The sequence below is a fragment of the Charadrius vociferus genome, unplaced genomic scaffold (genome assembly GCF_000708025.1).
Source record: "Charadrius vociferus isolate BGI_N301 unplaced genomic scaffold, ASM70802v2 scaffold979, whole genome shotgun sequence".
Taxonomy (NCBI): Eukaryota; Metazoa; Chordata; class Aves; order Charadriiformes; family Charadriidae; genus Charadrius; species Charadrius vociferus.
Window position 1 is genome coordinate 22,314 of NW_009649952.1, and position 27,208 is coordinate 49,521.

General features: G+C 41.2%; 1 protein-coding gene across 1 annotated transcript in view; it reads right to left on the minus strand.

The window, feature by feature from the left end:
• Nucleotides 1-27,208, minus strand: part of HLF (hepatic leukemia factor) — a 34,869-nt gene that overhangs the window by 5,209 nt on the left and 2,452 nt on the right. The window contains exon 2 of the mRNA XM_009891522.1: nt 25,808-26,143. Coding sequence (XP_009889824.1) covers nt 25,808-26,143 — 336 coding nt within the window. The remainder of the gene's footprint in view (nt 1-25,807; nt 26,144-27,208) is intronic.

Consider the following 27,208-nt stretch of genomic DNA (forward strand, 5'->3'; position numbering starts at 1 on the left):
GCCCCGCGGGGCTGTTGGCGGAGGGATGGGGCGGCGGGGCGCCGCGGACCGCCCCGGAGCGCGCTGCCCTTAATGCATCAGCGTTTAAACCGCTCCGATGGCTGCAAGGGGGGCGGGGAACGCTGGGTAGGGACTGTTGTAAAGGCAGCCCGAACGGCGTGCTCGTGGCCTTGCTTTAAATGGATGGCTAATCGCATCTCGGATACATGGGCTGGCAGAAACAGGCTTATTTAAAGGATTAAATGCAGGAAAGCTTCCTTTGATGTGAATGTGCTTGTACCGGAGCAGGCAGGTACTTTTTTAATGCAGACAAATATATGTAGACAGACGCGTGTACAAATCTTGCAAATTCTGCAATACAGATAAAAATGAAGCAAAACAGGAGCTCTGAATACTTTTATAGTATTTCTGGTGAGCATTGCAGGGTGTTTCTAAAAGTCAAGTGGATTGTGAAATCTGCCCCAGCTTTCTAACTGCCCGAAACAATCCAGCCCCTATTTAAATACTGCTGAAGTTCTAGATACATGGTATCAGTTTACATGTTACCAGTTATCTATAATGCGCCACATTACACAATTACACGAGCTTTGTAATCATTTGCCTCAAGAAATTTTACAGTATCTCTCTGAAAAAGGGAAACTTTAAAAGGGTTTCCTTTTAAACACGGGAAATTGAGGCGCTGCATCTTACCAATGCAATCGCAAATATAAAGGAGAGCGCGATGCATCTCCAAGGTGATGTGGGAGAAGAACCTACAGCAATGAAGATTGTGCCGTGTTCCCTGCCTGCACACGTTTCACTTCCCCCGGTGTAAGCAGCTCTCACTAAAAGGGCCCCAGTCCTTCAGCAAGCCCAGGATGACCCTGGTGACAATGCGAAGCTCACTCAAGGTGAATGCTATTCACTACTACAAAGCCTGAACAAGTCATGCCCACAGCTAAACATTATCACCCAGGAGCCCGAAGACTATTGCCCTGTAAGACATTCCTACAGGTGCACTGCCCACTCCCCTCTATAGGTCTGGGTGGGCTGACTCTCCGCTCTCTCACGCTCCCGTAAACGAGCAGGAACTCCACTGAGAACAGAGTTAATAAGGGTGTCTAAAACTCCAGGCAGAAAAACCAGTATTTCCTTGTCCAGCGTTTTACGTTAGGCAACTCCTGGCACTTGCTCTCTTTTTATTTATTCTATCAAGTTTTGCCAATAATACAAGCCAGGAACCTGTCTTCGTTAGTTTACTGGCTAATGGCCACTACATCTATGTGGTGCTGGAACTCGTAATCCAAGACGACAGCGTGGGCTGCGCTGGACTTGGCACTGCTATTACTGCAGGAGTACAGTGCGTGGCCTCACGTTACACTGCTCTCCAAGCTCCTCTCCCTGTGTGTGCATGGCACTTTAGCTGTGCATCCTTCTGCCAAATTTGTTCAGGGTGTTATTTTTATGCACTGAATTCCTCGCAATCAGAGGTAGGTCAAATAAGCACAGCAATCTGAACGTCATGTGCCCAGCAGCCGACTAATCCTCACATCAGCAAGCTTCACAGCTGTCACAACATCCAGAGAAAGAGCTGGTCAGAGGCTGTGATGCACATGGAGTCGGCCAAGGAGGAAGCCTACACCACCAGCCGTCAAGGACGGGCGAAGGTAAAGCACCTCACTGCTTGGGAGCCAGATGCCTTTGTTGCCAGTCTCTGTATTATTTAAACACGCTGCAATCACAGCAGTGAAGTGGCTGGACTGTTTAATGTGCTTAGCTTTGTTCTCAATGGGGGCTGACGACTGCCAAGTGTTTTGGAAAGAACTTAGCCCCTCTATTTAAGTTGCTGAAATGAGAGCTCTTGAGCATTAAGCTCTTTTGGAAATCCAGCTGCAGAACTCCTCCATGGTGGATGCAAGCTGGGAACAATGGTTAATGGAAACTTCCCCTCATACCACCCTAGTGATGTGTCTCAACCATGGCCTGTAGAGACCACAACTATGTCAACACTGGCCTTTTGTCTGGAGATGTTCCCACTTTGTAGAGCTCCAACAACTGGTCAAGCAACACTGAGTATGCCAGGACAGACACAGCTCCAGGTGCCTCCTGGCAAAGGAATCAGCAAGTTTTGACAACCCTAGCAGTTACAGCTGCCCCAGCGTCTTCCCTCTGCTAATGCTCTTGGTGTTGCTCTGGCAGATATTAGCAATAGCGGAAAATTTTCCAGAATAAAGAACTTTCTTTCAAGTTGGCTGTCCTAACCCTTTCAGTCTTCCTCCTCCCAGCAGAGACTGCGAGTGAGGAAGTCCAACGTAATGGCAATATTTTCAGTGTGGTTCCTTGTTCAAAGAGAAATGGACTGAGGCCATTCACTTGTGTCATCTAGGTCACCAAACAGCTGGTAAAAAAAAATAGCAGCTTTTAATTGCTTGCAATAATTAAGATACACGATTCAAAAGTACAGTAGCATTTTTATATATCTACAAAACCAAAATGCTGATCTGGTATTGTGGGGAGCTCAATCACCGTATCCTGACTCTTAATTTCCCCCTTTTTAAACATCCCACCTACCAGCTGTGCCCAGGAGAGTTAAGATGGAAATAACCTCTTCAACTGCACCACTGCTTGACAGACTTCTTATTTGTATTGCAAGAAATCCCCAGTGAATTATGTGGAACTCAATTTTGAATCATTCAACTCCCATAGAAACGTGCCTGATTTTCAGAAAATCTGCCTTCTTGCAGCCCTTCCACACTTTTCATCAGCTCAACAGCTGGCTGAAGAACAGCGATGAGAAAAAGAAAATAAAAGGGAGTGGAAATGTTCTAATCAAAATATTTTCCCCTATTTATTACACATATCTTGGGGGGAAAGAAAAGAGGAGTTTCTCGTTCAATTTATTAGCAGCCCGGATATAAAATATGTGTTTGCTTATAATTTTTCCTTATATAAACTAAAGGCATTTTGGGTATGTCAATCAGACTATATAGTACAGCAGCTAAATTGACAGATAATCCTCACTGCTGCTCCAGAGAACCCCACAGCTCTGCCGATATGTTTTCCAAATCGTCTATCCGCTTGGCGGCTGGCCAGCTATTTGGGATAGTTCTCTTACTCCAAATCACAGCCTGTCCCAGACTAATCTGTCATCTATTTCTGCATTAACTCCTTCAGCCTCTAAGAAAAGTTATCTCAATGCAGAACACAAGGCAGTGTGCAGGAATCCAGACAGGCAAAAATCCCCACAGCCAGTAAAGCAAAAGGACTATTCTGGAGGCCAAGATTCATCCAAGTACAGTACCTTGTCAGGTTGTAATTCCTCACTTACAGTATTATAAGCGTCATCTAATTTCCCTACTGTTAGGATTTTACCATCTTCCAGAAACCAAAACATTTACATGGATAGTAAGCCCATAACCTATACTAGCAGTACCGGGAATGACAAGCCACGCTGTATGATCTTCCAGCCCTCACATGGCAGGACAAAACCAACCACTCTCTGCCTGGGGGTGAAGACGACACTTCACCCCGGGTGTATTTATGTAAGCAGTTATTAAAGGAGATTTATTTTCTTCCGAAGCAACAGGAGATTAGTGTATTTGGACCAGTGCTCCAACCTGGCACAGACATTCCTCTATTCCTTATCTTACACAAACTTGATTCTGCCGAACATGGGGTGACTGCAAACACTTCCTGTGGAAAGAAGGATCTTAATCCAATGCAACCACAACATATTCGCTGCTCTTAACACACACTAAAAGGCTGGCACATAAAAGTGTTTTTAAAACGTGTACTTTTTAAAGATATCAGCATTGTTTACAAACCTTGTGCATTTAATTATAAAAGAATTGTCATTTCCCCTCTCAGCATTGTGTGCCTCCCGCTCTGGGCCCCTACAGTATTATTACAGGCAGGACTGGTAGTCTTATTAAGATTGTCTGACACTTCCCATTAGAGGATGCCGTCTTCAGTTCCTTAGACCTTTGCCAGATTTCAACCATTCTGTTTGGATTTGTGTGCGCCAATTATGTTTCTGCCAAAATGGTTCTACAGTTTCCCGAAAAAGGTTCAACAAAAATACTTTGTTTTGAACCTGTTAAAAATTTCTGGCAAACTTTTCACTGAACTGTACTAGTGGCTGCATGCTAGAAGAGAGGGCAACTCCTGGATCAGTGTTACTCCCCTTTCGTTCGCTGCCTTAAAATCTTCTGCACGCAAGCTAAGGCTGTGTGAGAAAGGGGCAATTTCAATAAGGGATTAGGACTCAAAAGATGAGAAGGGGCAAAGAGGTGAAGGCGGCGAGGATGAGGGAGACTGGTAGCAAAAGGGGGGGGGAGCCTGGAAGAGGAAGGCTGCTTCAGCAAAGGCTGGGATGAACATGTTCAGAAGAGCGCTGTTGAAAGGAACAGGGCAGGAGAGAACCTGTGCTGATGGTACAAACACCGCTCCAGATTCCCGAGTCCCCCAGAAGCGCCCTGTCCAAGTGCCCTGTCCCCCTTCAGCTCCCTACAGCAAGAGTAAGTTGTCACCCTCTAGTCAGTCCAAGCGGCAGGACGCTGTGGGGTGCTGTCAGGTCCATTCCCACTCATTTCCAATGTGCCTCTTGTAGGGGTGGCACATGGGAAAATCCAGGCTGTCTTTAAAATTAAACGCAAGAGTTGTTTTAAGAAGGACAATAATGGTTGCAACAATCTTTAAAGTTTCGATCACATATTACTTTTTTTCAGATTCTTTCCTCATTCAGGAGTCGCTTGTTTCACCCATTTTGATTTATCCAAATGGACCCACACATTATTTGCCACAAATTATTCAAATCTCCTGTAGAGACACAATTAGAAACTTTTCAGGAGTTCCCTCCAGCATTGACAACTACTGCATCTGTGTGCTTCACAGAAACAATTTTTGTCCCCACGAGACACTTCCTCTTTGCAGGTGAAGGACAGAATTACAGACATTTAAAATCAAAAGTATGGAGCCAGCCTCTCAGGTTAGCTAACATTATAAACACTGTCTGCATCTCCTATCAACTCTCACCGACTTCTGTTGCAGGTTGGGGGCTGTACACCAACACAAGTGAGGGCTGCCCAAGGTATCAAACTGGGCTCCTCACGAAAGGGAAGCAAACACGCAGTGTGACAAGCTCACAAAATCAAGTGACTTGCTCAGAATTCTGCTGAAACTTCGTGGCACAATCCAGTCTCTCTAGACAAGATCCTCCTGTCCTTCCTGTCAGATCTTCCCTTCTCCTGCTGCTCTTGCCGCTCCCTGCATCCTCTCCCATCTGCAGTAAATGAGGTCAAGATCCAAGATCCTACAGACAACCGCTTCCTTCCTGATACAGCCCTGATTCAACCCAGAGCTGGCCTGTCCTCCGCATTCAAAAAGGGAAAAGAGAGGATATAATGTAATTAAAGTCTGCATCTCCAAGCAGAGAAGGGAGGGGGGTGTGCTATCTGAAGCTGCACACATGGCCTTTGGTCGAGTGTCTGCAGGCTTCCGAGGGCTTGACTTTGCAACTCCTGCATGTGGTTAGCATAACGTGCATGTAATATGCCGTGCCTGCTGTGCCAGTAACATTCTGCCCTTCAAAGCAATAAACAAACAAGTATGAGGCATCACCAGGTAAACTTCTCCACTATGTCTACTGGACTTAAGATTCTGATCTTCTGTCAGATCCATACTCTGAAAACCTTACCGTGTCTTCAGCCTGTGTGAAGGCAGCACTGAGCTCAATGAGGCCCCATTTCTGAAAGCCACCAGGAAACCCAACTTTTATATCCCTCCCAACCCAGCCCCTGACAACCAAACTGCAAGGGTCTGAAGGCAGTTGTTCCTGGTCTGAACATTTCCCTTGCAGATGTGCTACACGCAGAAGGCTATGGGTTTAACCTGGTCCTGGGACACTGCACAGGGATTTTCAAATTTTTGAAAAGCATGAAATCCACAGCCTTCTTGAATGCTTTTCTGGTTTTTTGTAGGGTGCTGCTTTCCTTACAGAGCTAAGCCAAGATGGCATTCTGTGGGGACAGGGCCTGAAGAGAAGCTGCAGGGAAGAACGCTCAGACAGGTATTGCATTTTGGTTTACGCTTGTCTTAGAAGCATGTTTCACTTCAAGATGCTGATACTCTCTGGTGCATTGGAGCTTCCTGACAACCCTTCCATATCTCTGTATATTTTTGTTAATTGGCAATTCACATATAGTAAGGTTACTCAAAAACCACAATTCTTCTTTCTTTTCTTAAAGGAAAAGTTCCAGAGAAGCATCAGAATTGTTAACCTGTTCTGCAGGAGACAAAAAGATCCATTTTTCTTTCCCTGGACAATTGCATACCCAGCTTTAATAAACCAATCTCAAACAGTAGATTTTAGATAGACCTCTGCTTTAGAAAACAGCCTCATATAGCATCCATAAATATGCCTTCACATGGAATACCACTCAAAACAAAGACAACACTTGTCTTCAAGATGCATTCATGCCATTGCCAATGTGCTCTGCAAGACTCCAGGCTAAGTTCCTCTCACATTGTTCTATTTATTTGGCTAATGAACACCCAGGACAGCGCGCTCTCCGTCAGTAAACAGGTCTTGCAAAAAGCCGTCGTGTAATCCTGAAAGCATATGCCACCCATGACTCAGGTATCTATTACCCACTTGTGGTACCCAAGCCCATCTTGCTTGGGTGTGTTATGAAAACACAGCCGAGTGCGATTTCAACTGGCATGGAAAAGCCACGTGAAACAGGTACATTTCCTCTAACTCCCAATCAGTAGCTAATGGCAAGCCTGAGAGAGAGACAACAGATGCTATCAGCTGCTCTCTGAATATATCCCTTAAGAAAAAGGGGTCACTGGGCAGAGTTACAGGAACTTGCAAATCTCACCTTCTCTTTTGATCTGTTCTGTACGCACAAATCTGAACTCTCTGTTGCAGTAGCTTTTTATTTTTACTTTTTTACATTTTTTGTTCATTAAAACAAAGCACACTCCTTATGTGACAAAACTAAATTGATGCTTTATAGAGGGTGATTTGTATAAAATAATTACATTTTAAGAAGTAAGGATGCCAGAATGAGGACACACTGTTCCCATAACCTTCTAAGTAAGACTTAGAACATTTTCTTTTCTCTCTGCCTTAAATTAGGACCTTCTAACATGTTTTGGAAAAAAAAAAAAACCAAAACAGCAAAACCCCAAAACTTTATTTGGTTTGTTACAGCCCAGTAACAGCAGAGGTCTAAATTGCTTTTACATACTAGTTTTATTTCCGATGAGCACACACAAAGAAAGTACAAGGGTGCATGGTTGTGTCTTTTTCTCTATTGATATAATTTCTTTTTCTCTATTGATATACTTACTGTCATTTACAAAGTATACAAATGCACCAGTCTCGGGTAGTCTGAAAAATGGGTCAGAGGAGGAAGGAAACACATAACCGCAGCTTAGGGAAAATTCCAGGAGAACAGACTGTTGCATACGGACATTACCCATCTATCCATAACTACTTCTTTACAGCTGCTGCTGCATAATACAGGGTTTTGTGGCACATCAGACACTGACAAAAACAGGGAACTTCAAAAACCAAGTCTGATTAAAAGAAATGACAACACCGAACACTGGGCAAGACACTGTCTTATAAATTCACTTCTAAAAGTGAGAGTCACCTAGCACCAGAAAATGGCAAGAAACTACCGTGTGGAGGAGTCTCAAAAACCAAACTAATGCCTGCAGATATTTCTGCACCTAAGAAACGTAGTCTCATTTTTACAGAAAGATGAAGGTAATATGAGCAAAAATCTCAGGAAAAAGTGACCAGAAAAAGCAACAAATACCAAAATCTTTACGTTTTTTATCTTTTAAAAATAGTAGCAGTGAAAAACATTGTCGATGGAATATTTCTTGAAGAAAACCAGCAATCCTAATACTTATTTTCCTTCTTGTGATCTCCCCTGCAAACTGTCCACAGCCCTCAACTGAGACTCTGAACACTTTCCATATGCATGTTCTGAATACAACAGATATGCAGAACCTGTGAAGATTTTGAACTATGTCAAAAATGAAATTAAAATGCCCCAAGACACAAAAGTCAAACCTCCTGCCATCTATTGACCAGTGCATTTAGGGTGATGCCTTCAGGAGGCATCTCAACAAAATGGATCCGTGAAACTTAATCTGACTGCCATTTGAGACTGCCATTTCTTTCAAACTCTTTTCCCTCAATTCACAAGTAATAGAGATTTTACTTTTGCCATCAAGCACAGTGTGGGTCTCATTGCCAATCAATGATAAAAATATGATCAATAAATTAAGTCAATATATTAAAAATAAAAACATCAATATATTAAAAATAAAAATGTATTTGGGTATAACCTTGAGGCCAACATGAACTGGCAAATCACTTATCAATTCACTGCATAAGGGAGCTTTTAAACATACGTGCCTGCATTTTATAAATATACATAAATACAGAGGACTGTTCACTGAAAATTATCATTAAGAAAAGAATGAGCCAATAGCAGCCTTATTTACAGTAACTGTATTTTTAATATGGTATTTTTCTTCCAGTAACCATAGCTGCAAATTTCAAAATCAGTTGCCAATCCAGACATACCAACTAACTTTCAACAATGTCTTGGCACTGAAACATTTCTTTAACAGAGACCCTTCTACCCCCTTTGAATACAGTACATTTCATAGAAGTCTCTGCCCACCCAGGAACAAAGCCCTCTGCGTGCTGCGCTGTACTCAGTGCTCCCCAGCAGCCAGACAACCAGCTCAGCACCATCCTGATAAAGAAGCAATGCCTTTTCTTATTTTCATAGGCAACGTATCACTGGTATGCAACACCAATGTTTTGGGTTTATTCGGGAGGGGGTAAAGTGCCAATGTAGTTATCTCTGCCACATTCAATCTTTATAATACTTACCATTTATATTAAATATAACAGTGCTTTACTACAAGCAGATTCCCACAGAAGTAAACCGCTTGGTCTGTCTTCTTGTTTGCAGTGGTGGTCATCCCATTGTCTATATGGGATACACGTGAGACAGTATTTACTGTCCAAGGATTTTGGGGGAGGATAGGACATGACACAATCCTTCATGTTCTTTTCCCCTTATTCACCAGGTCACCTGTAGGCAAAGACACTGCAGCTTCACTGCCCCTGCAGAACTCCCACTGTGAGCCCCTGCTGCATACAGGATCGGGTCTGCAGGAGTTGGCCATGCAGAAAAAGGTGTATCTGTGCCCAAATGAAAGGAGAGGCACTGGAGAGTTGGAAAGCACTGCAAGCTGAGGGCAGCAACAATTCATAGGCTTGGAAAATTATGTGGGCTTTACCTTTTACACTCCTGTTAACTCCGATTTTCATGAAGTAGGTGGTGTTGCTACAGCAACTGTCATATCACATCATTTCAGCTGTCTCTGTCACAGAGATCATCTTATTTTATCTTAAACTCAGATATGCAGCTTTTCTTCTTCTATTCTAAAGCCCTCTATATTTTGGATATAAAAAATTACACAAAATGGAGCTGTGCCATATAAATGATATTTTCTAAAAATGTAGCGAACCTTACAGAACATTTTTATTTGTTCTCCTTTTACAAATGCAGAAGGAATAAAGAAAACAGCACTGACCAGATTTATGGCGTTCCAGAGGTTCAGAAATAAACTAAGAGCTGGTCTCATAATAAAGATGCTTCATGCCACCTTTAATGTGTTCTTCCTATGGAAGCTAACCCTGCGTTCTGGTGTACTTCACCAGAACTAACTCATCCATTCACAGGAGAAAACATCTCGCTTCCACATGCCCAGACCATTTATATACCTACATTCCACACAATTCACACCCAGCTTAGATGATGCTGCCAATCCACCGCACACAATACACTGTTCAACTTGTGTACCACACCTGCTTAGCCTGAGCCTGGAAGAAGCATCTGCTAGAGCAGAAGTCTCAACCCATCTTTACCTCTTTCAGAAGGTTTGTGCTAGATGCTAGGGATGAGGTGGCCACCCGGCTTTGCAGCTCAGTAACCAGACAACTTGGCTGTACCTCCTTTGCCTCCATTTTGCTGCCTGGATAAGTCTTGGAGGACTCACTGAACAAGCAAAACTCAATAAAATCCTGGTGACCGAAAGGATCTATTAAATTTTTGTTATTAACATGCATTCCAACTCATGCACTCACAGATCTTCCTTTAAAAAAATAATAAAAAAATGTGGAACAGTAGTAAATATTCAGTTACACCCTCAGGCTACTCCGGAAACTAGAGAAAGCCCTATCTATAGTCAAAGGTTATTGCATAGACCACTCAGCTGCTAGCACAGCTCAGACCACCAGATCCAGCTCTGCCACAGCCTAAGCGGGTAAGTATTTATATGTGCTTCTTTGTAAGCATTTCCAGTCACTTTCAAAACAATCAACACAGTCACCAAATTACACTTCACTTCTACAAAGACAGATCCACGGCAGATGGAAATCTGCCTACATGGATCTAACCTGTGGGCAAGAACTATACCCTGTGTACCTGGTTAAAGGCTATGTACACAATTAAGGTACCAAGTGGCCTTTCAGTTCTTTCAATGACTTTACAAGCTTTGTTTCAGTGCCCCAGTGCTGACAGTCTTTAGTTTAATTTCCTAGAGAAATGAGTTTTGTGCAATCGTGCTGTGCACATATCTGTCTAGCCTCCTCCCAACAACTTTTGAAACTGTTGGCCAATTTCAAACAAATTTGGCAGAGAGGTACGGGCATGTATTACTAACAAGGTTTGTGAAAACAACGTAAATGAAAGAAGCTCTAAACTCCCTGCTGAAGGAAGGCTGCAGGAGCCTCGTTACACATCAGAGAAGTCCTGGAGATTGTGCTGCTCATGGAACTTATTCCTTAGGCAGGTAGCAGGAAGGAAAAAAGAAAAGTATTCACCAAGTTATTATGTATTACGGCAGTCAGGAAAGTCACTTAATTCTCTCGTTCTCTACTGGAATTGAGAATATCTTTTCACCTTATGCCACCCACTCATTTACTATTTCCAGTAATCACGAGCAAAATTATTTGTTTGACAACTGCACTGTCACTTGACAATCTCTCTGAACTCCACACAGACACATCTGGTATTGATAGCCATTAAAACAGTCATGCACATGTCCTGTCTTAAAAATCAATGCAGAAAACAGTCAGATGTGGACAATGCAGCTGTCTGGTACCATCTGAACATTTACTTATTCTTATAATATGCAGTGAAAACCAGAGCTGTACTAGAAAGAGCTTTTTTATATTATCCGCAGCACTTATTATGCAAGTAATTTAAGCCTTCCAACCAAGACACAGTAGGAGTGTTTGGGAATCAACAAATTTGCCCTGGCAGCAATTCATTATTGGATTTGGGGTGGGGAGGGGTTTGGTTGAAGGAGGGAATTATTTTTTTTTTGGTAAGGATTTTGTTAAAATGCAAGACAATAAGCTAGGTGAGGGATGCTGGGTAGGACTCATAGCTAAGAATCAGAGTGCTCTAGAACGATGCTGGAAACTGTACGTCTCTGCCCACTTGACGGATAAACACTAACAGATCAGCATTTGCAAGATCGGAGGTCCCTTCTGACCCTCTTCTTTCTTACTCTTTATGCTGTTATTTCAGTGTTACAAACGTCCACAATTACTGAAGCTTGCAGAAAAATGGGTTAAACTTTGCATATTAAAAACAAGCAAGAGAAACACCTTTCCTCTTTCTGCTTAACTGGATAATTGGTTGTTAGCAGGAACCTGCTTGATGAGTTTCAGCAGCTCCTAGAGACCAGGCAAGGCTGTTTCTGAGAGCAGTTAAAGCTGCCGACTGTATAAACATCTTTAAGCCGACCAACAGGGTACCCCTTGGCAAGGTTGTTTTTTTTGACAACTAAATTTCCAGAATGCAGTTAAGCGGTTTGTATACCAAAGAGCCATCCAGACCCAGTAAAAGCAGGGAAACGAACTATTTTAGGCAGAATATTTTATAGATATTATATACATAAAACTGTCTTATGGTCAGAATAAATAGATGATTTAAAACATGTGTAAGTGAATGAAGAAAGACTAAATAATTCTCCCTGCAATGGAGAGAGCATAACAGTAAGATTCAATGACTAAATAACAGGTTCTGTCCTAGTAATTTAAGGGGCTAAGAAAACTCTAGTTCTGAAGGTTCACGTGACAAGTCAAAGGACTTCACTGGATCTGTACAATCCTCCGGGCTTATTACTTGATCCCATTTATCTATATAATGCAAAGATTTTACTCTGGTAATTAGTGATTTTGAGTCCAGTTGGCTAAAAAGAAAGTACATGATGCTTGATTTTCACACAGGGATTATCTTGTCCTATATTGGATGTGTGTGCAAGCACGTGAGGTTTTTTTTTTTAAAAAAAAAAGATAAACCCTAGTAAAATCTTGCTATAAATTCAGTCACAACTGTACAATCACCAAAGCAGCACCTATATCAATCACTACAAAATATTGGAAAAATCTCCTTAGCGCTGTTTATTATCATCTTCATTTCTATTTATTCACCTTGATGTTTCAATCAACTAAACACTGCAACTGAAAAATGGACATTTATACATGCTGAGATTTCACATCAAGAACTGAGCTCTCCCTTCCTGAAGCTCTGTCAGTCAACACCAGCCGGGAGTCTCACCACGGGGCTCTTTCTCCCAGATTCTCTTCTCTCTGAGGATGCAGGAGAGACTAAGAGAAGGCAACTGTAAATTCATATCCTAAAAAATAAGGTACAGATTTGGGAGAAAGTATTTCAGCTTTTGCCATTTATTAATCAGCTCAAAGCGTCTGATAAAGTTAGCGTAAAAAGAGACTTCCAGGCTCAGGACTGTCCATACAAAACCAACCAACCACTCCCCTGGCATTTCAAGAGAGATGTCCCTTCATAAAGTAACGGGAACTGCTCCTCAAACACTACTGCCTGCAATCATGCTTTGTACCCCCTCCCCAAGCATTATGTCTTTTTGTACTATTTTTTTTATACAAGGGTGCCCTCAGAGATGTTTGGGTTTCAAACCCAGAGCCAACTTTCCAAAACATGCTGCATTTTCAAAAGCCCATTTTTGTTGTACAGAGAAATAAATTGGTTTGCATCATAAAGCCTTTATCCCCCCAAACCCAAAGCCTCCCATACAGTTAAAAATCAAATCCAGCTTTATTTTCCTGCATGAGTCAGGCTGCATGCAAACAGCTTCAGAGGAAAGCAAGCTTGGGGTGGAGAATAGAACTGAAGTAAGAAATCCAGAGAGGAATACTTGTTCTTCTAACAGCACACTCCTATTTTCCCAAGACATTTGCTAATATTTTCATTTTAAAACTAGAGGAAAGCCACCCCCTTCCCCCCAAAAAGAAGTTTTAAAGATTATAAAGACACACAAGGACACACTTTATTATTTTAACAATTATTGCTATTTTCAGAGCTCCAGCACAGCTACTTCCTTCCATAATTGGACTTCAATCAAACCCTAGCAAAGCTTTTGATCTTGGAAAGAGTAACAACATAGCTCTGTTATCGGCACATAGGGGGCAAAGAGTAGGACATCCAGAATTTTTCAATAAAAGAAAGTTAATTGCTTTGACTTACATTTATCAAAGGTCATGGCTACAAGTTCTGAGTGCACATACATAACGGTGCACACTGAGAAATCTTGTGTAGACCGGCCAAAGTAAGTGTTGGGATTATGCTATCTGTATGCATTAAAAAAAAAAAAAAAGAAAAGAAAAAAGCGGCAAAACAATGCTAGATTACTATCCAAATATACCCCAGTGGATGTCCTGCCAAATAGCAAATATGTGGCTGTAAGCTCCAAACTGAAATAAAAGCTTGGCCAGAAGCCCAGAGCTTCACTGTATTTTGCTCAGCTAGCCATAGTCTGGCAGAACAGAGTGAACACATTCTCAGCCACGTGATAAAGAAGCCCGTCGGGCCAAGCTGATTTCCTTGTGTTGGTTAAATGTGATCTTCAGAGTGTACACACCAGCGGCTTTGGGAAAACGTGAGAAAGTGGGAAACAACAAGCCACAGGCTATAAACTGAAGGGCAGCAGAAAAATTAGTTAAGGGGTTTCCTTAAATGCTAGTGTCGCCAGTGCTGTATTTTAACGAGGTGTTAACTGGGCTCAGAGGGCTGAGCATTTTTGGCAAGGGTGCTGAGCACCAGGCATTCACCTGGATTTTGACAGGAGTTACATACCATCAGCTCCTTCAAGGACACAGACCCTGAAAGGACCTGACCGGGAAAAGGCACTGTAAACTCTTCATTGTAGAGGATTATGAGAGCTTCTCATCAGTGGCTCAAAAATGTAAAACGCTGAATGACTTCAAATTCCGTACTCAGGAGAATCAGAGGCACGTAGGACTCTCAGGATGAGTCCCAGTACAGGAAGGGTATGAATCTATGGTGGTATACATCCCCTATGGTTCAGATTTTGCTGATGCTACTTAAATAGCCACCAAGTAGCACTACTGAACACAGAGAAACGTTCATAAAGTGAGACAGAATTCGGCCAAAAGATTCGATCTGAAAAACATGCAGGGTCTAACGGGATAAAAGCTGCCCCGATGATAAGTTATTATATTTTGATAGCAATGATAATAATGTTTTTAAATAACTGACTTGGGAAGAGACAAACAGCATCCCTGGCCAGCACCAGAGGTGCACGTGACTCGTGAGAGCGTGTTACATGTGGAAGCAGAAAGAAAAGCCTCCAAATGAAAGACCTCAGAAGTACATCCCTGCTACAGATAAGAAGAACTCAGATGAAACAGTCATGAGAGTAAATAAGAAAAGTGAGATTTGTTTACTTTCTAACAGAAATAATTTGATAACCTAGACGTGTGCAGCAGCTGATGAAATCAGAGACACACACGAGTTGACAATTACACCTCCAGTTCTTTCCTTCTATTTGGCTAATGATTTCTTTTCACGTGTTCAGAACAGCTTCCAGACAGAGGCTACCACAATTTTCAACAATTACTTCAACCATGTCGCACTGAGAAAATTGAACAGATAAGAGAGTTTGGAAAAGTGCTTCTTAAACCTGGTGATGACTCCAGTCCAACAGAAAGATCAGCCTTTCTGAGAGCAGCCACGTGATTACAGATGCATGAACCTCAGCCCTCAGAGTCTGGACAATCCATGCTCTGATTTTTTTAAGCACTGAGACACCAACGGCTAAGGTGTTTCATGTAGACACCCAAACCGCAGCTGTCCAGTATTTGTAACTGAAGGCTTATGGTTTAACCTCCTCAAAATGTTGACATGCAGGTTAACATTAAATATGCTGCACTCTCCTAATTCTCTCATTTAAGTATACAGTTAAGTGATGCAGGTGTTCACAAGGTCAACCTCCTGCTCCATTTTCCTCCATATCCTCTCAAAAAATGACTCAATCACCTCATCTAATGAGCAAGTCGCCTTGCTTTTTGCCTACATGAATTAGAGTAAGGCATTGTAACAACATACAGTTAAGGAACGTGACACAATCTTGATACCTCACTTATCAACCTTATCTGTTATTTATGCTCCTCTTTTCCAAGAGAAATATGCTTCAATACAGGCAGGGGAATTAATTCCTCATTTTTCAATGTACATGTACTGACGCAGAGGTCAGGCCCTTAGACAAAGGCCATACTATAGTCAGTCCCTTGTGGCTAACCTGCTTGGGTAGCTGCGGTCCCCAGAGAAGTCTGGAAATCGAGAGTGGGAATTAAAGATTGGTGCCCTAAGGTATTCATAGTTTCACTCCCCAAAGTCTGCACACTCTTTAGTAGTGCTCAGAGCAGCGATCACCCAGCTCAACAGGGCTCTGATTTGTGCGACCTTTCTTTGGCCGCATAGTTGCACTGCCTCAGTTGGAAGTCAAGTCATTATTCCACCCTCACTCTGTGGTAAGCAAGGAGAATTGGGCTACTCCACGGTGCTAGTCCAGCATATAAAATGGATACACTAAATTAAATTATGTCTGGATGTATGTAACACACAAAAAAAACCCCACATTGAGGAAATATATGCCACTGTGAAAATTTTACTTTGACATCCATATGCCGCTGTGGTGTACTTCAAACAGCAGTGAGCTCAGCTCTTGCAGTTATTTCAGATCTGTATCTGATTTTTTAACTCTTCCGAAGTTAAGCTCAAGGCAATGTCTTAAACACAGTTTAAAAAAAGAAAAAAAAAAGGCAAAGCAAAGAAAAAATTGCAATGTTTCCCAGTAAACTTTCTCCAGCTGAATCCTGAGAAAGCAGGAAGAAACTCTTGCGTGTCTTTTCACACAGCTTTTTTTTTTTTTTTTTAAAGATGCTTCATATAGCATAAGCCACTGCCAGACCAAACGGACTTTCAGGCCTCAGATAAGCATTACGTTTCCACAAAGGGTATTGAAATGTCGTGATGCTGTGCTGGAAACAGAATGTAGAGAGGTTGTAACAAATCTCTAAATGCCCTAACAAGTATGTGCGTTCGGGGGTAGAGGGAACGGGACACTAAGGGAGCAGGGGAGTCCACCCAGCAGTGCGGCATTATACTGTGAGCGTGTTGTGTCATTACAGCTTTATCCCGACACACCCATATTTACAGCACACAATGTACTGTACAACTCACAATGCCAAGAAACTCAACATATCTAATCTGGCAGAAAAACAAAGTCATATCAGGTTAATCCAATTCTTAAATTGCACAACTTTGAAAAGCCAATAGGAAAACAAATCTTCCCCTTGCTTGTGCTCCCCCTAGTCCTCCTCCCAACACACATACCCTGCCACGACCTACTTTTTCCTCTTTGATCCCTCAACATTTTTAGCCCACTCTCACTCTCCCCTGTTTCTCATTCACTTCTAACCTACCTCCACCCCAGACCCCGGTGGCAGAGTGGAAAGTTACGCCGATTAGAGCACGCCGTAAAAGGCAGCTTTGTGCACAGCGCCCCGGCCAAAACGCACGGTGAAGAATGAATGGCAAGACACATACACAAGGTCACTTGGACACTTGCCCGCATGTGATACTGCAATAATTGCGATAAGATAACAGGCCTCAAATTTGAAGTTGGCTGACTGCAAGGTAGTTTCAAACAGGGCAGCGGAGCTGGGGTGCTTCTGCTACGCAAGAGGAACAGAATATAGCAAAGCTGCATAAAAGTTCAAAAAATTTTAAGGAAAAATAATTGTGCTTAACTTTGGAGAGGATCAAAACTGTTCCACTGCCTGGGTTCGGTGCTTTCAAGATCTTGCCTACAAACCTTACAGCTGGTTTTCTAACTTCTCTCTTTAAATGAAGCCTTGGAGTCTCATACAATCACAAGACTCCAGAAGCTGAGGATTTTAAAGGAAGAACAATGGTGGAAAAAAGTTTGTGTCACTCCCCCTCAACACACACTAAAGCCATTAAACCTGGTTTCTCGCAGATTTCATTTCTTAAAGTGAATTGACATCTCATGGTGTCTAAAAGGGTGCCAGCTTTCCCAGAAGCATTTCACACAGATCAGGCATTTTAAAGGTCTTATATAAATTCTCTGATGTGGAAAATGTACATTTACATTACAGCTCTTCCTGCTCAGTAACATATTCCCGCTCTATCCACTCATCTATTTTCATGAAGTTTTAGGAATGTAATTATTCTTTCAGAATCAACTTTCTTGCCACATTTGGTTAAAATCAGCCAATATACTCAAAAATCATGAAGCAGGAACATGCAAGAGGCCATGCATATCTAGCGTGACTGCATATGATTTGTTTTCATTGCAAACCAGGCAAAAAAAAAAAAATAAAACCCAACGCTCATCTATCACAGCAAGCAACAGAGCTGCAAGAGTTACATACATAAATGCCCCACGCTGCAACAAGGGGCCGCAGCTGCAGGGATTACAGCCGGCAGTAACATCTATATTTCCACTATGCAGCACAAAGAAAGAAGAAACAGTGGTACGTCTGATTGCTGCAGGGTCCTTCAAACTGAGTTAGTTTAACCCTCTATGTTTTGATGAGGAACATGATTTGGTTTTGAGTGCTTAGTTCCTACTTACTACGCATTAGAAGTTAAGCACACGGCTGCTTTTTAAGCAGACTTCTCACTGGAGTAGGACTCATTTCCAAATGTTGAAATGGCGAGTTCATAAAAGTGACTAAATTTTTTTTAAGTCACCTCCTCTGTTTCAATGCAGCCCTCTCACTTTGAGCCTGTGTTTTATATTCTGCAGCCTTAAGTAATATACTCTTCCACAAGAAGGCTTAGTGCTATTATTTCAGCAATCTCACTGTGCTAAAAATATTGATTGTGCTGTCAAATGGAGTTACAGAGGAGTATTCTGTATTTAGAAGTTTCACGTTATTGTTCCTTCTGTTTTTCAAAATGCAATCTACAGTTTCCTGCCTCACCTCCTTAGAATCCCAAGTTATAAGCAGTTACTAAGCGGGATCGCATTTAATTTCTGTTTTGAGTGCTTTCATCTGTATCACGATTGCTAAGTTACCAGGTCACCTCAAATATAACAATGTCCACATACAAGAATTAAGTGGGGAGCCTTGCAAGTGTTTTAAAAAAAAAAAAGTATCCAATCATTGCCACACAAAGTAATGGATCTTGCTATGGATGGAGAACCCCGTCCATTCATTTGTTTATTAAATTCAGGAGTACCAACCAGTTCTGTAATGAATTACTTAATCTTTGACCTATTGTCCACAGCCATGTTCCAGAACAAAGAATTTATAGCAAGCTGAGCTCCCTAAGGCTAATTGGAGAAGAACTTTTTTTTTTTTTAAACCATTCTCCATCCTCAACAAGTCTTAGAAACTGTGTATTTTTGCCTCTCTGCTTGTACACCTACATATCTAAGAATGACATTTTGTTACAGATGAGTTATTGCTGGAGTTCACTATAGCATCTGCCTGTAGTAAATGTATGTTAATATATCTATCTGTTGGTTCCTGTCAAGTTTTGTTTCAGTAATAATCTAGACTTGTGTTCCAGTTAATAAGGACCTGAGTTTTCTAGGACCCTAATGCAATTTGGATTTTATTATTTCCTCCTACAAATGGCCATACACCAAAAAACAAGGGATCAGCCTCAAGATCCTCAATACCTGTTTTCATTACACAGCAAATAATATGAACAAGAGAATACTACCAGTAAGATGAAGAACTAAAGCTGTTTCTCTCAAAGTTGACCAGAGAACCCTGAAGCAAGAGCATGCCACATCAGAGAAGCTAAGCGATGGTGTTAGATGGTGTGCGATGAAAATCTGGGCCTAATTTAGCCCTGGCAAGATTTACTTTAGAGAATGGGACAGGGAAGCATAACTGTACAACAGCTTCAAACACGTCAGAAGTGTGAGACGTTGAACAATAACTCATATTTGTTTAAAACTTGATGGATAGTACCTCAATTATGCAAAGCTGAAGTGCTATGAAGAGCCTTAGCAGAAAAGAAAAAAGTTGCAACGCATGCTGCCTTACCTACCTGCGTTAGCTCTGAACCTCTCAGGACCAAATTCAGCTTTGTGATAGAGAGCTTCTTTAATGCCATTTGTGCATTTAAAATAGGTGATACAAGCTACAGAATGTGTTTGTCATGCATTCATCTTACATTCATTTTCTTACTAACTGATTAAATGGAGTAGATTTGAGGTTTAAGTAAATGTTTTTTTCCAGAGCTTTCATTATCTACTTAATGTAGAAGAGATCAAACCACAGTTTTTCTTGAATACAACTTAGTTAAAATACTCTTTTCTGACATCACAGTCTTCTGTGGAATTCAGACAAAATATTGAAAAATTATTCTATTTGTTATGAAAGTAAGACTTCAAAAAAGGAAACTCATGATCATGTTTGTGTAATATAAATACTAAATAGCTCCATAGTGTACTGCCAGCCAACGAAGCTTCTGATTTCATAATGCTCTAAAGTCCTCTTTACTGATGACAACTATGTCCTTTCATCCTGAGAAAACTCCATTGCCACACCGACAGCTGTTATCCCCCCTTAAAAAAAAAAAAAAAATCCAAAAAGAGGAACGACAACAGAGCAAATGGTGATATTTTGCTGCTCCACCTAGGAGTTGATGGAGAGCAACCAACAAGATGCTTGCCTGCTGAGCAATACTGAAATCAGACAGACCACATGAGGAGTAAAGTATTCATTGCTGAGATTAATTGGGCAGAATCTGGCCACTGCTAGCTCCCACAATTGCCAATCTGCTGTCATATAAATATGTAGAGATTGAACCATTTAATGTGTTTCCTAGTACCTTCATCTAATCAGACAGTATCAATGTCTTCTTTGTATACATCTCCTGATGAGGTCTTCTCTCTTAACTATAACATATTGTTTTATGAAAGACTTGAGGGTGTACTCGCTTCTTAAAAATCAAGTCACTGCACTAGAGAATCATTCAATCAAACACTCTCCAATACACTCTGAGATGGGAAGCAAGGCTTTGAGAAAGACATCATACTTTTTCTAGGTAATTGCAACAAGTTTGACTCTCAGACATCCTTGAAACGTCTTTCTAAGGGGACAAAACCCCCTAATTGTTCCGTCTGTGCATCCTCTTCCTAACATCATATAGCCCTTACTTGCCTAAGTAGCTCTATCGGTGTGGAAAACACTATTCCTGATAAGAACTGAAAAATCAGGCCAGGTATATTTTAAAAGTATAGCATAAACCCCAAGATGTTTCATGCTGTTTATTGTTTGAATTACTTCAACTTCTTTCATGCAGTCAAGCAATTATTTAACCATTAATCAACATTTAACAGTGAATATTAAAATTAGATCTCTTGAAGGAGACACAGTGTTCTTGCTTCTAGCATTAACAAGGCTTGTGCATTCAGCACTTTTTTCCCCTGTTATCACGTGACAGGCTATTTTTAATATTTGCCTGAATATATTTTGCATCTTCCTTTGATCCAGAAAGCAGTTTTATGAGGCTTGTCTGCATATTGCATTTCCCTTGCTGTGGCAGTCCAGAGCGAAGCCTTTCCATTTCACTGCAATTTCGGCATTGGCTGGTAATGGCAGGAGCACTCAGCCGTGCGTGCGTGCCTGCTGCTCCAGCAAAAGCCATGCTGAGCAGGCTGCACAGGGGACTGCCACGTGCCTAAAGCACATGGTCATGCAGGCAACAGCCATCCAGAGCCTCACGTGAGAGTCAATGTGAAGAGCAGCTCTCAGTACCAGCCTGCCTGACGGTTTAGCTGGTCATTCCCATGTTGTCACGTGGGAGAACAAAGGTCAGGAAATTCCCAGCTCCTCTGGGTGCTGGAGGTAGAGTCCTTCGACTGTAAGAAAGGGGGCTCACGCTGTGGCTCACGCAACACCTAGTAACTGCTTGTAAACAATGATTAAAGCTTAGGAGAGGATTCCACATACAAGTTGGCTGCTGGGAATGCTGCTCTTCACACTACAAAGGCTGTGCTGGAAGAGGAGGTCACGTTAAGAAACACAGGGGAAGGAAGACTGCAATAAAGGGAGTGTTGCGCACACACCCTTTTGTGGGCTGCCCCCTTCACCGAGTCATCCCCAGTATGCAGTTGAGAGGCTGGATGGAGCAAGAACAAACCTCTCCCAGTTGGCTGCTGTGCCTATCACAAACAAGAGTTAAAAAGAAAACACTGAAAACCACCCAATCACGCCTAGTGTCAATCATTACCCTTCAGGATCTATGCAAGAAGTAAAAGCTAATGGATACCGCACTCCAGATGAAGTATCTCAGCTGAATAAATAGAACATGGCATTTGATAAAATCTTTGTATTCTTGGGAGGGTGGGAGGTGTAAATACACTTCAAATTTTTAGGTTTTTGATTAATGTACCCCAAAATCTTTTTTTTTTTTTTTAAACTGAAAGTGAAGACTTGCAGATATTGCACATAGGTGCAGTTCTGCAGGAGATTACAAAACTTGCTTTTCCTTTTTTCTTTCCTTAAATAATCTTTAGCAGATCCTTTGCAAGTAGTCTAAGGCACACAGCCACCCAGGCAACACAGACTGAAAACCACTGCCATAGGAAGGCAAAGAACCAGGGAGTTTTTTCAAAGCCTCCGACAGCTCTACCCTCCTTAAGGAGCAGGGCAGGAACAACATATGCGTTATCACGGTGTCAGCAGCATCCCATGACATAACCCTACATCCAAGGCTTTGAGGTCAAACAGAAAATTCAGATCTAAACCACAAAATCCCCAAAACCTTCTAATTAGGGTCTTCCACCAGACTTAGCTGATGCTTCAGAACCCTAATTCACTCCGTTCAAACCCTTTACAGTAGCTGCCCCATTCATCCAAATTAGGGCTACACAGGTAAAAGAGCCAGGTAAAACTAACCACCAACCTGTTACCTGCAAAATACGAACCTCCCTTTACATACAAACAGCTAAAAATACTCCCAATTTCCTTAAGTACTCTGCAGTTAAGTGGAGTTCTATGTTCCACCAAAAAAATGGCAAAAGACAACACAAGGTCTGCAACAGATTAAGAAACAAGAAGTTGTGTTTGCAGTAACACATTACTTTAAAAGCTAGCTTTATAAAACCTGTTCTTCTGAGGAAGACTACAGATTTCAACCAATTAACCAGCATCCGATACAGGGAGAGAAAAAAAAAAGTTTCAAGCATGTCTACACATTACAATGGATGGTGGTCTGCAACACTAAAATAAATCAAAATACTACTTTTTATTAATAAAATTGGTACTGTGAAAAGAAATACATCAGATTCCAATCTTGCAACAGCCACTACCCTGTGTCCCTCCTATTCAAAAACAGAACCAGTATTTGCTATACGTACATTCCCTGAACAGGCATTTATAGGAAAATTGGTGCTTGCTTTATTCTTTGCTAGAGTCCAGAGAAACTGGTGAGCCTAAACATTTTTCCATCAGCCCAAACATCCAAGCTGGAAATACAGAATTAAGTTAAATTTGTAAGGAACCTTTGTGTTGGTGGTTTTTTTTTTCTTTTACCTTTAAGAAAAAAAAAAAATTCAGTGAGGGTTTGTAATGTCATGTTTACCATCAGGGTCAGTTCAGCTTTGCTGAGCCCGATGACACTTCTCAGTGAATGCCAATGCAGATTTCCAGATCTCTTCCAGAGATGGTATAAAATACATATTTGGGCAATACCACTAGCTTCTAAAGACAGACAAAGCTTGTATTTCAACATATGCACAAAAATTAAATCTTCTTATGCCACTCTTCTACAGACCCTCTGTGCCTGAGGTACACCAGGTACATACATGAGTCACATTCAGTGTTCCACGTGCACGTGTACATCATCCCCAGTACACAGCAGATGCAGGTAGAGGAGTTTTGACCAACTGCACGTGATACGCTGATGCTAAATGCTGTGGAGCCATTTAAAGTAGGTACACAAGCAGTACAGGATTTGACCCTTCCTTCAGCCACACGCTCAAACAAGCTTCCATGGTAAGACAAAATTCAGGGGACACAACACAAATATTTTTAGAAGAATTACCATCACCTAAAAAAAAAAAAATCATTTTTCCTGAAAATAATATGACATGGAATTAATTTTTATTGAAAATGTATACTTTATACTATTTGTTCCTTGGTTTATTACAATAATACAAATCGTAACAGCCATGCATACTGGAACAGTAGCTCGCACCAATTAAAAAAAAAAAACAAAACTTTCTTCATGTGACATTTTAAGAACTGTCTGTATTTTAAAAGTCTTAAGATATATTAACCAAAAGGCTCCGTTATCATGATTTTAACATTACCTCTAGACTAACTTTCATATTTCAAAGCAGCACATTTGCCTTGGCACTTTCATGAAAACCTTAAACACTCATTTTTATTTTTACTAAATATTTGCTTTTTAAATTATATACTGTCTTATTTTAAAACTTACTCAAATGCTAAACTCTAAGATCATCTTCAAAACAGACTGTCAAAGTAAGATTTTTACATGATAGCACATAAAAATTTCAACAACCTGATGATAAACCATACTACTCTTGATTAAGTCATATTACTTATCTGTAATGGGGGCGGGAATATTACTTTAGGAAATTGAATGACCTCCCTTTAAAAAAAAAACAACAACACAAAACATTTAAAAATATTATATTATTCTTAAAGCAAGATGGCGTGGTGAAAAAACGCCTGCAAATTTAGATGTTTTATCCTACCCCAAGAGACATGACTTCTTTTACAACACTAAAAAAGCGTACAGAGTTTCTAGTGAAAAAAAAGTTTATAACCCTGAGCTGCAAACAGCTCAGGAAAATCTCAAAAAAAAAAAAAATCAATGAGTTGAAGTCATGCAGACAGCTGATTACAAATAAATTCTGACAGGTGATCGTTAAAAGCCTGGCTCATAAACAGGCTCCTTTGAAAAAAAGAATGAGGACAGATTATCTGCTTTTAATTTTATGCGTGCATATGCGACAGAAAATGCTGTAGCATATACGCACTATTTTTAAAAACCGGCTCAGAAAAAGCAAAGGTTTTTTTTATAGTCTGCTCTTGCCAACTCCAAATATATTTTAACTTGGGAAGCCCTTATAAGTTATTAGATCACTATGAAATGCCTTGAAACTGAAATACAAAACAAAGTCAAATCCACATAAAGTAAAAGTAAGTAAATCAAATCCACGACTAAACACACACTTCTGACTTGGGGCCAAGGAGTCTGTTGACAGGTTTGGGGTGTTTTGGGGGGTGTTTTATTTCTTTTTAATGAGAAAAGAATGTTGCAGACTTGTAAGACTTTCCTATTTCATCCTGCTCCACAACTTTTGTCCTTCTATTTATTTATTTCGCCTCCTTATCAGATGATTCTGACAATGACTTCGCACGCTGAGCATGGCAAACGATCAAGCAGAAGGGAGAGGAGTGGTTTCCTGCTCCTAAGAGCACACTTTGCTCTAGCAAACCTTGTGTGAGCAGAAGAGCACAGTAAGTCAGTCACCCTTCGTCTTTTTATTATTTTTTTTTTTTTTAAGAAAAAAAGGCAAAGCTCCATGTTTTCCAAACTTCAATGTTGACACTATTCCACTGACAGTGATCTCAGCCATGCTGGTGTCAAGCCAGAGCAGTTATTCTGGATTCATACCAGTGTCTCTAAAGGGATGATTTCAAGTGCTAATAAACTAATAGAAGACTTCCACTGACATCAAAGGGGTTCGAATCATGCATTACAATCAGAACTTGGGACTCCATGATGTTTTCTTTGCCTACAACTTAAGGTGACTATAGACGTAATTTATCAACTCAGGTCAGTTATATTCAGTTTATGTTAATTTAAGTATGATTACAATGCAGCTCCAAAATATAGTTCCTGCCCCATGTACTGTGGCAAATTTTACTTTGCTCAATCAAGAATAAGTTTATGGCCAAAATTTCAAACAGGAAATATTGTCTTTAAGTTTCAACTTCAACATAATCGCTCACTCCTGTGTTCTCACATGAACTATTGGCCAGCAGAATGTTCTCTTTCACGGTCCTTCCTTTTCCCTGTTCATTTAACACCACGGCATCTATGTATTACTGTTCTGTTTGTTGTCTTTTTACTTGCTAATAGCTAGGCTACCAACAAAGAAAAGAAGATAGACAACTTTCCTTGGAATTCCCACAGTTTCTTTACATAATTTAAACAAAAGTCCCTGCGGAGCAACTTAGCAATAACTATAGCTTCCTTTTTTTTTTTGAGTGAGTGAGTGAGTGAGTGACATGAATCATATCGGCCCTCTCTAAGATGCCCGTCAACCAGACTGGGAGAAAGAGCAATATACACTGGGGAAGAGGGCTTATGCTAAAATCCATAGGAAGTTCTTAGGGCTGATTTACCTGGTCTGACTGGGCTCTGCATGCAGTTCTGCGACACCATGCCTGGATGGACTGAAGTAGAAGCCCTGCTGCTGAGGTCCATGACAGAAGGTGATGCTGAGGTAGCTTGCTGGAGACCTGACTGGTGTGGGCTATGCTCATGCTGGTTTGGGCTGGGTGGAATGCCATTTTCCGAGAGGAATTCTTCCAGGTCCATGTATTCCAACTGGAAAGTGTCTCCATCATATGGCAGTGTCTTGTCCCATAGTGTTGGACCCAAGAAAGCTGACTGAGGGACTGTGGTACTGGTGCTGTCATCGTCTAACTTCTTCTCTTTGTCTTTTTCTTTACCGAATGCTTAAACAAAACACACAATAAAGATATAAGAGCTGAGCAATTAAAACATCAAGTACTACTGCTTCAACTATTTCTCCTGCTCTCTCAGTTGCAAGAAATGAATACTCCCCTCATAAAAATAACCTTTTGATACTGCCCATTTGGTAAAGAATTGAAGGGTCATGCCAAATGAGCACCTTACCTGGATCCAACCGTGGTTTTGAGATTTTCCCCTATTTTTAGTTAACTATTCCACTGCACACATGGCTTTGAATGTCAGCTTCAGTTAAGTACTTAACAGACTTAAAAGTGAGCATTTAAGTGGAAGCAAACTGGAATATGTATTCTGTTGAGAACAGCCCTAACCTAACATTCCTGTCGTTTATTATCCTCTCATAAAGTCCCAGTCTCACTAGCCTTTACACAAGGAAAGTGGTCCTCACATTCAGTACTTCTTAACACTGTTGTAAGCTAGTAACTTATAACAGTGAAGTCTAACAGAATATGTATTTTGATGTACAGAAGAGTCAATTAAAAATTCAAAGATAGAAGCAAAGCAAAAACAGAAGTTAAAATGATGCTTCCTACTCACTCCTACAATATCCAGTGATTTCAACACACTTTTTTTAAGGGAAACACCTGATTTCTCTATAAGATTTGCAAGAATCTGAACCAATAAAGCTTGCTGTCAACTACCATGCCTTCTTTTCTTTTCAACTACACGCAACAACCCCTGTGAAATCCTGCCTGTCGCTTCGCAATAAAACAGAAAGCAGAGGATGCAAAAAGTCTTGGCTCGGCAAGACCTTTCCCAGGTTTTGGGGGGTTTTGCGTGCATTTGATTCATTAGAAATCCAAGGTGCGATTACGCCCGCGCTACCTTAGCTTTCCAGAAAAGTTGAAACTTTCTACTGTTTAAACGCCCCTCGGTGACAGCGGCCCGGGCTCAGGGAGGCCGGTTCGGGAGCAGCGGCCGCCCCGGGGGGAGGCTGCGGCGGGACGCCGGCTCAGGCTGGGGGGGTTCCCCGCCGCCCCCCTCTACCCAACGCTTCGCCCCAGGCACATCGCGCTATTTAATTTATTTTT